Below are 12845 nucleotides of genomic sequence, written 5' to 3' on the forward strand. Positions count from 1 at the left end.
ATAATGGGATGGGAAGGTAGGTTAAGCTGCTTCAAAATGAGTATTGTGTGAAAAGCCTCTGTTAATTAACCATTCTGCTAATGACAAATGGCAACGCACCAATGGGCATGAAGGGCTTTGAGCTTGCACTGGGCTGAGAGATGCCAATGCCGTTGACTGCAAACACTCTCATCTCGTAGAGTACACCTTCAATCATCTTCTTAGCCTCGTATGTGGTGGACTCATAAACATCAAAGTTGAGCTTCGTCCATCTGGGCGAGCCAATCTTCTTCCTCTCCATCAGGTACCCTCGAGGAAGCAGGATCAACATACGGTGAAGTCGTTAAAAACAGCTCCACGTCATTTAGAAAAAACTTCAAAAATATTGCAATGTAATAAACAAAATGGAATTTAAACTCGTCTTTTCTCCTGGGAGGAAGACATCAGATGTGAACATTAGACGCTGCGTGTTTCAGGGGTACCTTTAACTGCAACTCCACCGTCAAAGGCGGGAGGGTCCCATGTGATGATGGCAGAGTCCTCGCCAACTGATGTGCACTTGACGTTCTCAGGAGGGTTTGGCACATCTGGAGAAGCAGGTTACAGTTGGAAATTGAAAGCATGGAGAGATGAAACAGAGAAATGAGAGCGTTTGAGGTTTTTGATGTGGTACAGTGCGTAAGACAACATGCAGATGTGATTTGGGGAGTCAACACCAAATGCGCTGGTAAAGCCATCATATGTTTCACTGATCACAAATGAAAGACGTTACATTTTTTTATTACTTCTGTAGAGACATTGCCACTTAAAGTAACTTTGTAGAATAAATTACATCAGTGGTGATTACAAATCATGTTAGAACAAGGTATTCTGTGGTGTTTTATGACTCTTAAAAACTATTAATCAAATGTTTCTATGTCCCTTATTTAAGTAATTCCATCCACTGCTCTCTATTCATTACTTACCCTAAAATCCATCTTGGACTAGAGACTAGATAATTATTATTTATTATATAAATTATGTCTTGGTCATTCTTAACTCTATTAAGAGACAGACAAATTCCTTACAGTACGTATTTTAATGAAAAACAATATCTGAGGTGAAAGTCTAAAAAAACCCCTAAAATTCAGATGATGTGAGTTTCTAAAAGATGCCACCACTATTACCACTACTACTACCACTTTTTTTTTTTTTTTACCATGACCCAGTCTCAAACTCTCAGGAACTATTGCCCTCAGTCAGACAGAAGTAATAGAAAGGGATCAAGGAAAGAAAAAGGCAAAAGTAAGAAACAGCCACTGACCCACAACCCTAACAAAGAGATCCGCCTTGTCCTCGCCGACAGGGTTAGTCACCGTGATGGAGTATTGGCCCTCGTCCGCTTTCTCCGCCCCCTCTATTACAAAGCTGCACACGTTCTTCTCTGACTCCACGCGGACCCGTCCCTCAGCCTCGGACAACACCTACCACACAGGGCAGGACAGAGTAAGAGACAGAACAAAAGGAGATTGCTGAAGAGGACGGTGTCGCATGACGACAGCCACCACAAAGACAGGTGATTCAACCGTCCCACTCTAGTGTTGTTTCATTCTTCTTTTGTGCTGTTTAATGACTAACGGCGAGGTACTCCGATTGACGCAGAACATATAAAATATCTGACGCGTGTGTGATGCGAGGTGAAGGATGAGAGCCAATTCTTTCTCACTTGGTCTCCTTTCATCCAGCACACAGTGGGGGCCGGCTCTCCTGTGATCTGAACGTCAAGGCGAAGTTTGTTTCCAGCCACCACGGTAATGTTGTTCTTGCCGCCGGAGCTACCGGTGTCCAGGAAGATCTTCGGAGGATCTTTCATTGTAACCAGAAGAAGACAGGAAGAAAGAGACAATTTAGATTAGAACAATGATCTTTTTTTGTTTTTTATATTTGAGATTTAAGGTGTCTCAAAGGTGGCACAAAGACTAAATTTACTGTTTTTTTATTCTATATATGGTCTTTTTGGACTCTGGCAAAAAACACTAGAGGGATTTGGGGGTTTTACATTTGGAGCAGCATCATACTATACTGCCTAAAGCCAAACAAGCAAGTTGGGGCTTTTGTCTACTCGATGGCTTTCCAGAGCTGTGAGCATTTTCAACATTCACATTCTTCAATTCATTATATATTTTTAAATTGTTTCATAGAAGACTCTTTTGTGTTGCATTTTATCAAAAGATCACACAATTTTGAGAATAAAACAGAGAGCAAAGAGCAACTTAACAGCAGCTAAAAAGCAGTTTGTTGTGATTTAACTTCACACCTTTCTGCAGGGACGTATAAATGAACTCCAGGGTATATCTGTAAACTCTAGGGTGTTGTTGCAGGTGGAACAAAGTGCACTACAGACATACCTAAGCATCAGTCTGAGTGTGGTTAAATAAAAAAGGAAGTGCAATTTCACCAGTATTGTTCAGTTTTATGATCAAGAAATGCTGCTGAAGTAAATCTGCCTATAAGACATCTGTCACTATGTCTAAAATTATAACATTTTAGACATAGTGATAAATATATATATATATATATATATATATAAGTTGCTATAGTAGAATGCTTCTGTGTTTTAATTGTTATTGTTTACCTATTACTTTATTATTTTGGCGTAGTATGGGTAACAATAACAGAGTTCCCTTATCAGTAGGAAAAACTGTAAATACTGTTAAGTTCAGTGACAGGTTTTCAGTCCCTCCAATCCTCTTATGGCTCAGGGAGGGGCATTATAAGCGCAGCAACCAGAGCTAGGCTCCAAACAAACCCTGCACATATGGATGCTCGCCAGTATCTTCAGCCTTTGTTGCATTTTTCATTTGTTCATTGACTGACAAAATCAAAAATTTGCTGTAAGGTTCAGACTCATTCGTCATCATATATGACCGACCTTCTCCAAAACAAGAAGAGAAAGTAACTTCTTTCTCTTCTTGTTTTGAAATTAGAGCAAAGCGGACACAGCATAGACTCACTATCCCGTTTTGAGGTACAAATGCGGCCTTATGCAATGGGACACCACTATTTTGGTATCATGTGAGCTTGCTTGGTATCTCTGGAAACAACATGCAGACACACTGTCATTAATTGTTTGTCAATATTTTTCAGCTAATTTATTTTTCTGATGGTTTGTTTAGCAGTCTTACATATTGCACCTTTAAGGATATTTAATGCAAGTATTACCCTAATTATGTATGAAGTAACTTTATTTTAGGCCAGTTACTGATTTCTGTGCCTAACTGTAGCTCTCATATAATCATAACCTCTGTAGCTAACTGTTGATGAGTTTGTATAACACGAAAAATACAACATGCACACAAACATTACATTTTTTGATGACTATATGAAGGCTAGAGATAGCCCAGATAACTGTCACCCAGTCTATTTGTATTACCAAAGTATATAATAATGTCTGTGCTAAAAAACTGAAATGAAATCCTTGATGTGCTTCTGGGAAAGGAGGAAAACCTGACATAGACAGAATCTGTCCCACTAACCATAATGCACTGTTAAGCATCAATCAAAAAGAGTGTTACACTAACAATAAATGATCAACTATTTGATTTTTTAAAAGGGCACAAGGACATTTGACTATTTCTCTGTTCAGAGGGTCACACACTGGCATCTTATATGATATTCACTATATTTTCTCAAGAGCTGATTAGCTCAATAATTTAAGAGTCAATTTTTATTTAATTTAATAAACAATTTGTTCTTGAATATGATGGATGTTGACACAACATTTTGATGTCTACTTTCACTTTTAAACCAAATTTCATGTTAGGTATATTTTAGACCTCTAATTGACAGAAGATTCACAGCTGAAGGAAACCTAATGGCATCCAGTTTTACACAAAAACTACAATGATGTCAGCACATTCACATATCTCTAACATTTACTGTCATACACGACGGTATAAAGTATGAATTTTGTCTTTAAAAAAAAAGCACCTACCTTGTCGTGGAACATATTCAATTTTTATCTCTGTGGGCAAAAATTAAACAGATCAGGAAGATTCAAATTGGCAACGTATAGGTTGAATTCAGAAGAACCGCTTGGTATTTTGGTTGTTACGTCGCTCTCACCCAGGAAGTTCAGTTTTGCTGAGAGAGAAAGTGCGTAGCCATCAGGGACGAAGGTATAATCTCCAGCGTCTGAAGCCTTCACGTCATTGATCGTCAGCTTGTGGATCCTGGGGACATGTTGCCAGATGTTACCAAGGAGACAGCAGTTGTTATGACCCGCATTTATGCAAAGGACAGTTGCCCTAGCAACATACTTCAAGAGACAATATCGCAGAGTGAGAAAGCTACTAAATGGCTTTCACCTTGTGTGACCGCTGTCGCCTTGGCATATCTCCTTCCGTAGGCCGCTCTGATGGAGGGCTTACTGAGAGACAACCCAGACCCTTGGGGTCTGTTTGTTGTTTGTGTGTGAGCATGTGCGAGTGTTTGAGGGAGCGTGTGTATGTGTTTAGAGGTTAGAGCTTTACAGATTGCAGCCTATCCCCAAAAAATGGGTCAAACAACTAAGAAAGCCCTCTGGTAATAGTTTTCCAAGCCATGTAGCAAACTGTTTATTGTCATAGCTATATGATTTTGTGAGCCTGGGTGTGTGTGTGTGCGTTTTTGCTGTTGTCATAACGTGTGCAGCTGTACATGATAGGTAGCCGAGCTGGAAACAACAGTTTCATCACAACAAAACATTAAGCCACTGGAGTCTGATAGCGATACCTTCCAATGTGTGAAATTTTGATGCGATCGCTGGCCTCAACTTCGACACCATCCTTGAACCATTTTCCAGTCACCTTTTCATCAGACACCTCACACTTGAATACAGCTTGCTCAGATGCCTTCACTGTCAGGTCGGCTATGTTCTGTAGAACCTCCAGCTCCTTATCTGCACCACAAAGATCGATCAAAAGTTTAATTAATAAAAAAAGCCTAATTAATTAAGTGTATCCATGAAAAATGAGTGCAAATACAATGTTACAGTTTTGTGCTGAAGTATTTCAACTTCCTGGATTTTAGTTGTGTGTTCCCATTTCTAATCTTAGTGTTGAGTTACATTAACTACCCATTAGAAACCTAATTATTACCAAGTATTTATAAAGTAACGTTGGATTTGGAGGAATTGCTTCCTCCCCCTTTTTTTCTTTAAAAGAAAAAAACTCTCTACTATATACCTATGCTGGCATTGCTACAAACCAAGCAGTGACCTACACAACCAAATTAAACCATTGCACAAATGTCAAAACTGCAGTTCTGTGAATGAGCACTTGAGGCTTGCACTAAAACTGAGTCAGTCTCCACAGACTCCTATGTTAAGCTGCCTCTTGCACCGCAGGAATAAGCATGATCGCAAAAACGTGTCTTTAGCCATTTTCCTTTTATGCATTCGTTTTAGTACAACTAATCCATACATACATTTTGTAAACCATTTCAGAGACACCCCAAACCCCCTTTTCTGGTCATCTTTTATCTGAAAGAACCCATCCTACTCAGATTCCCTAACCACCACTATGGAGAGTAGCAGTTCTGAATTCTGGATGACCTGGAAGGTCCCAGAAACAGTACAGAAGAAGCTCATTTTCTTATATCCGCAATTTGATTCTTACACTTACTGACTATAGCTTGCAGCCACAAGTGAATGGTAGGAATGTAGATCAGCTGGTGTAATCAACAGCTTTGCTTTCACGCTCATCTCTTTCTTCACAGTAGATCTGAGCATTATTCACATTACTGGACGGTGACACGGGCAACACTATGGCTATGCCCCTCTGGTATGTGCAGTCTCTGACAGGAAAACTATTATCCAGCATTCCTTCATTACCTCGTGGGCTTTAGCCATGCTGGTTTTAGCCACTACTTTGTTTATATCAGCCACATAATTCACAGTTACTATAACTATACTATCTTTTCTCTGTATTTCTATCCTTCATCTGAGGAGGAAGGACAGAGATTTTCTCACACTATAATCAATTTATGGGACTCGTTTGACTCACAGCGTGTAAGTGCCTGATATCTGAAGCCTGATATCAATTTTGGAGGTGTAAAACCAAATTAGTATGACGAATAGTGTGATACAACTGATACAAGGGATTAATGAAATAAAATTAATGATGACATGAGTAATGACTAATTTGTTGCTTTTCATGCTTGTCAGGATGGAAAACATCAACATGTGCTGAAGTTTGTTTCTAACTGAGGAGTCATACTGGAAATATATGTCTGTAAACTTTAAACGGCAGCGCAGATTTCATGGCCTTTGCAATTTAAGAACATTAATATTTATCATGTAATGTTTAATTTTTAATTGCAATAATATATGATCATGTTGTTATTTGCTTTTCATGCTCCCCGTTTGTTTTTAATAAGCCCGGTTAGCCTGGATAGCAAGTTTGGTGGACTGGAGGACAAATACCTTCAACCTCCAGCTCTGCCTTTGACTCCCCACCGTTGGTATAGACGTAGTACGTTCCAATATCCTCTTTAGTGGCTTCATTTATGATCAAAATATGCCTCTTCCCATCTTTCTTTAACCTGTACTTTGAACCTGCAGTGTCTCTATTCAACTCCACTCCATCTTTCATCCTGTGAAGAAAACACACACATATATACATCAGAGATACTTTAGCACAGGAAAGCGAGAAAAGGGACTGATACTTGAGATGTTGGCAGTGTTGTAGTTAGTGAGATCCTTCAGGAGTCAAAAGGCTTTGGGACAAAATTGTGCAGTAGGTGAGGATTTTTTGTAATATTTCTACCACAAAAAATGTGTGTGTAGCAAAGAAAAAAATGCATGCAATCATACTCATATCTTTTAGTTTGTCTCTCTAAAAACCTCTGAGTGGAACGACCAAAAAAGTGCAGACAAGAAGGAAACAAGGAAGACAGTGTCCCAGTTAACAGCCCATCTAGGCTTCCCCTAATTTCTCAGACAGTTTTGATTGCTGTGTATTATAACAACAAAAAAACAAAAACTCGAAAAACATGAAGCATTATCTTTGTAGATTTTGCCTAGAAACTGTCTGGCTTTTGTTGTTTGCACACATGCTTTTGTTTCATGTACAACAATAAAAGTTACCCAAATAGATTCTTTTTTGTGGAGAAGATTATTAGACAACAATATCAGAGGCAATTCCAAAATGTTTAGCTAATAGCAATGTTTCATTGGTTGAGCTTATTGATAGATACTTACTAATAATGGTTTTGGTTTTGTTATTCATTACACCTTTTACCAATCTTTATTTTAAAGCTTTTTATCACACCATCTTTAAATAATAAACCATTACGATACTGAAGTGACAGAACAGATCAATCTCCACCATTGCCTTTGCTAAACAGTGTCTTATTTGCGGATGGCAGTGAGCCAATGTACAGTCATAGTAGAAAGAAAGTACACCTATTGCTTAGTAGGTTTTAAAATTAGATAAATACAACCTCAGTACAACAGCAAAACATGACACATTACACTTTGTCATCATTTATATAATCAAACTTAAGCCGACCTGCAGAAACAATGCTTGAAAAACTAAGACAGGACAGAAGACAGAAAACCTGATTGAAATGCTGTGCTGTCAATAAACTCAATGAACCTCAACGAACTCAAGTAACATTGTAAAGTGAGCCAAAACTCAGTGATGTGAAAGCCTGATAAAGTCGTACAGAAAACAACTACTTCAAGTTACTGCTGCAAACATTCGTCCTAAGAGGAACTGAATCACTGGGTGTGCTTTGTTTTGCTCACAATGCATTTTGGATTTTGCATTTTAGTTTTCAAGAAATAGATCATAATATGTTGCAATGTGTCATGTGCTGTTGTTCATATCACGCTGTATTTACAGTATTTCATTTTAAAATGTAAAGTCTTAGGAACTGACATCTGTCCTTTTGCCATGACTCTGTCGGTGTGTCCTTATCCAAAAATCTCAGTTACACACTATTAGTCAGTATCTTTTATGTTAGCTTGTAAAAATTAAAAGTTTCACTATGCGAGCTTCGTCAGCATTGCTTTATGAGGCCTTGAAACTTATTGTCTCATTGGACTGTTTATACAGAGAGTTTTATTAGCTGAGTAGCACATTGATGAATTTCAAACTCAAAATGAACCGAAGGGTAAATTAGCTCACCATATGACGTTAGCGCCTTCCTCAGACACTTCCACTTCAAACTCCACCCTCTCACCCACCACAGTATGAACATCATCCAGCAGCTTGGTGATGGTGATCGGAGGTTCTGAAAACAAATAGCTTTGAGTCAAACAGCAGATGGGAAGTGAGTCATTAAAGAGATACGCTATTTTATGTAAATCACCAACTGGAAACTGGACATATCTAAATCACCGGAGTACACAAATACGAATGGAGAGTAAAATAAGTGTGGCAAAGAAACACATCTGCAAGGACTTGAGGAGAGTGACTAATGCTTTTCTACGATATCAACAGCAATAAGAATCTATCATTAAAAGATATTAATTATGACATAATACTGTATACATGTACCTGTAGGTCAGGTTTTTTAGCATTATTTTCTTCTTTTTGAATGGTAGATACCCTACTTTAGTACCTGTTAGCAGGAAAATAGGATAGCACACAAAACATGTGTAAACGCTCTTTCGCATTTGAATAACAGCATAGTATGTTCCTGAAGTCCTTATCCAAAGCCACCAAACACACCCGTCTCCTGAGGTGGTGGGAGTCACATTGTGTAACCACATGGTGTGATGCTTGATGCTCTGCTAGCCTCAGCTATTTGTCACCGTCGACCTCCAGTCCCCCTCTGGACGTTTCAATTCTCTCTCCCCCTAGCTGGTGTGCCCGCAAACTCTCTGAACTACACTCACAGCACCACAGAAGTATGTAAAAATCTGACTGCAGGCATCACAAAACTTTTGTGAAATGAATTTGATGTTTTTTTGTGCAATTGTCCACATAAAAACTGAGGAATATATTTCTCTCTGGAATACACAGACACAGCTAGAAGAGTATGACACTGAAATAGCCCAGTAGGTTTGTAATAGTGGCCGTACCTTCAAGTCTGGAAAAAGCAATATGTGATTTGTACTCTGACATCGAATAACCGTAACATGTTTGGAGGCTCCCAGAAACTCTAAAAGGAAGACACTGGATGCAATAGAAATGTAGATGTAGATACAATTTCATGTAATCAATAGTTTACTATGAATCCGTCCATTCAGTGAAGTAGCTGAAAAGGCAACTGAGCGAGCTATACATGTTTCAGTTAGGACGAGAAAAATAATATTTAATCTAGCTTTAAGAGGGTTTTTTCAGTTACATAATGTGTTTAGTGTTTAATAAATAATCACAAGGTTCATTTACAACTGTTTTTTTTTATGTCTGTTTATCTCGTATCCCTTTATGTTATCATTTTGTTTGTCCATGTATTTATGTAAGCCTGTATTATTAATATTTATTATCATTATTATGCTATAACAAACAAATATGGGATAAATAAAGTATAAAATAAAAGATATTTATTAACTTAATCTAATACCTTGTTTTATCTAAACTGTTCCAGCTGGTCCCTGATTGGCTACTTTTCTTTGATTGGGTGATATCTGAAAAGTTCATTTTTGCTTGTATATAATGTCAGTTCTTAGAAGGAAAGAGAGAAAAGAAAAATATTGAAAAAACTGGAAATTGGAATCGGCCAAGACAATCTAAATTGATGCATCTTTACAATAAAGATACTATAAAGGCCAAAATAGTATATTGTACTGTAGTATAGTATTCAGAATATAAATTTGAAGATGGAAATAAGCATGAGATTTCTCTTTAAGAATCTAGTGTTATTTCATCATCATTCATTAAAGAGCTCGGAGGAAAAATATATGAAACTAAAGCAAATCAACAGAGAAAATGGGTTTCTGGTGAGCACATCTCAAACTGTTATTTGGTAGCCAGCTTACAGAAATCACCTCTACAGTCAGTAAAATGCGCAGATTTTGACCTGGTTTGATGGAGCTGAAAATGCTTCCTGTCTGAGCACACCTTTAGGAGTCATTTTCGATCAAGACAAACTAGGAAATGATAAATATGTACAGTAAGCCGAGCTTTTGCTTAAGTAATTTGCGTCTACTTTAAAGTACTGAGACCGCTGGTTTAGACAAGCTGTCGTGTGGTGAGCCCACCTCTGGCCTGACTTGTGCCAGGAGGAATCAGTGACAAAAGGTACTGATGTAGTTGTTTATATCTATATAAATATAACAACACTCATCAGCGGGCACATAGACACACTGTAGCTGCCTGGGAGAGGTTACAGAGCTTACACATTTTTGTGGTTCTGATGATGTAAGAGAGTAAAGTATGGGATTAATATAAAAGCATTAGACTGAGTTACATCCATTAAAATGTACACTGAAGTGGCATGCATTTAGTCGATCAAATAAGCCGAATTAATACCGAAAATGACATAGATCTAGAATAATATAATGTGTTACAAGAATACACAAAATGCAAGCGCTTCTTTCAAAAACCCTGAATACAGAGCTATCATACACCAAATCTGCTTAGCAATTTTACTATTACCATTGATCCGTATTCAAATTGTCCTTCAAAAACACACATATCAGTCAAACTCGGATAAATATGTCAGCACATTAATACAAACAGCACGGCGACAATGATACATGACAATAAACAAAGCATGAAAATTTCACTCGCCACGTACCCATTAAAAATGAGTGAGCAGACAACAGAGCGCAGCATGTTACTGCGTGGCATAAAAGCATTGAAATACACAGATGACAAGAAGGGAACAGAGCTGTCAGGCCTCTCAACACTCAAATGACAGCATTTGCTAAACCAAGCAGAAAAACCGCTCCCTCCTGAAAGGATTCCTCCAAAGACAGTGACTCATATACCTTTGACAAAAACCTCCGTGAAGCACTTCTCCTCCCCGACCACGCACTCGTATGCTGCGTCATCCGACAGGTTGCACTTATTGATAGTGAGTGTCCGCTTGTTGCCCACGCTCTCAAACACATACCTGGACGCAGAGGGATGGCGGGGGAAGATTATACGAGTCGGATAAAGAAGAAATGAAGTGAGAGACAAAGAAAGGGAGAGAGAGCGAGAGAGAATAATGATTAAGTGCTTTCAGCAAATCCAACCACAGTCAGGCGAACAGGGCCTAAAGACAACAGAGTGACTCAAAGTTACAGATCGAGACAAAGAATGCACACATTTAATATATGCTCCCACACACATGCGTTGAGCTTGCTGTGAAAATATGGTGCCAAACATCAGAGAGCTACAGTAATGCCACAGTGTCATCACACGCAGCGATGAGGCAGTGATGAGAAAGATTCCCATGGTTACAAGCTGCAAGCATTCACATCATCAGACCACTCAAGGTCCATTAACAGTAGGTGTAATTTGAATACTGAATAAGTACATATTGTAAGGCTAACAGTTAAGCAGAAATGTTAGAAACAGAGTGCTCAGGATTAAAATGTATTACATTTTGATTTCATTTATGTAAACATGTCATGGATTTCTTTATTATTCTAGTATACTGCTCGGAACACTGAGTGGCGTGTTAGGAATAAAAGCATCCCACATCATTTGAAATAAAAATTATCACGTGACAGAGGGCTGAATTTAAAAGTACCCAAAAAATCAAAGTGAAAAATACTGGCGGCTGCGATTTCTACCCCTCACAGCAGTTTCAGAAAACCTGACCCCTGACCTCTGACCTTGAGGTGGAGGTCACTGAGATCCAAACTCATCTGAGATTTTTAGTAGCTACAACTGCAGTATTAATTTCAAACCGCTACGTCACTTCATTCTTGAATTCTCGCATTCACAAGCTTGCATGTCCGCACCGCCAGCCTGCCCGCCCACTCGGCAAGGTGACGACAATATCCCATCAGACTTTTATGAAGCAACACCAAATGTAACTCAGTAGTCTGTATGCTCCCCTTGCTTGTATGCATGCCTGACACTGTTGGGGAATGCTCCTAATGAGACAACAGATGGTGTCCTGGGGGATCTCCTCCCAAATCTGGACCAGGGCATCACCGAGCTCCTGGACAGTCTCTGCCCCAATCCGGTGCTGTCTGATGGATTAAAACACTAGCAGTGACGCTGACCCCAGTCAAATGCAAAACTAGTGAAAAAACCGTGAGGGGAAAAATGTCAGCGGCCTCCACGTGTAAAGCAATGACTGTTTTGAGGGTTTTCTCATTGTTGCCCCTCTACTACAGCTGTTGTTAATTTCATTATTGCCAAAGTAGCTGAAACTGATTGATAAGCCCCTCTGCTTGTTTTTTTGAGCAGCGTATAATGTGAGTCTTAGTTCTGTTATCACTGAGTGTTTAGTTTCTTTATTTCCTTTAAGTTTACTCCAGCGATGTGTTTTACGTTTGTGTTATCTTCTGATTTATGTCTATTATTATAATCAGTAGTAGAGGTCGTAATAAACCCCCATTGTTTCTTTTTGTACCTCCATTTCTGTTATTCCACATTTTTGCCTTGGTACATCTTTGTTCCCTTGTTAAGTTAGTTTTTATCTCTGTGTAGTCTTTATTGTTTTCTGTTTTATTTTGAAAGTTACTCTTTCGTCCTTACTCTGTCTTGTGTTTGCTTCCTGTCTATTCTCCCCTGATTCCATGATTCTTGTCACCTGTTGTTACATGCGCCTGTGTTTTGTTTACACCAATACTGTCTCCTGTAATGGGAGGCAGAGCCTTCAGGTATCCGGCACCTCCCCTTCTCTAGCTCTCCATTTTGATTCAGGAACCATGAATCCTTTCTACCTTTAAGATTGAGTTTAAAACTTCCCTTTTTGATAAAGCTTATAGTTAGTGCTGGATCAGGTGACTC

General features: G+C 38.7%; 1 protein-coding gene across 2 annotated transcripts in view; it reads right to left on the minus strand.

Annotated features, from left to right (window-relative positions):
* Window positions 1-12845, minus strand: part of mybpc2a (myosin binding protein Ca) — a 67772-nt gene that overhangs the window by 15108 nt on the left and 39819 nt on the right. For both annotated transcript variants that reach the window (XM_005469002.4, XM_019357679.2), the window contains 10 exons: window positions 10883-11007; window positions 8130-8235; window positions 6422-6591; window positions 4732-4897; window positions 4084-4190; window positions 3953-3982; window positions 1685-1824; window positions 1283-1442; window positions 462-566; window positions 100-288 (listed from right to left, as the gene is read on the minus strand). In XM_005469002.4, the coding sequence (XP_005469059.1) occupies window positions 100-288; window positions 462-566; window positions 1283-1442; window positions 1685-1824; window positions 3953-3982; window positions 4084-4190; window positions 4732-4897; window positions 6422-6591; window positions 8130-8235; window positions 10883-11007 (1298 nt within the window). The remainder of the gene's footprint in view (window positions 1-99; window positions 289-461; window positions 567-1282; window positions 1443-1684; window positions 1825-3952; window positions 3983-4083; window positions 4191-4731; window positions 4898-6421; window positions 6592-8129; window positions 8236-10882; window positions 11008-12845) is intronic.

The sequence above is a fragment of the Oreochromis niloticus genome, linkage group LG4 (genome assembly GCF_001858045.2).
Source record: "Oreochromis niloticus isolate F11D_XX linkage group LG4, O_niloticus_UMD_NMBU, whole genome shotgun sequence".
In the NCBI taxonomy this organism is placed as follows: Eukaryota; Metazoa; Chordata; class Actinopteri; order Cichliformes; family Cichlidae; genus Oreochromis; species Oreochromis niloticus.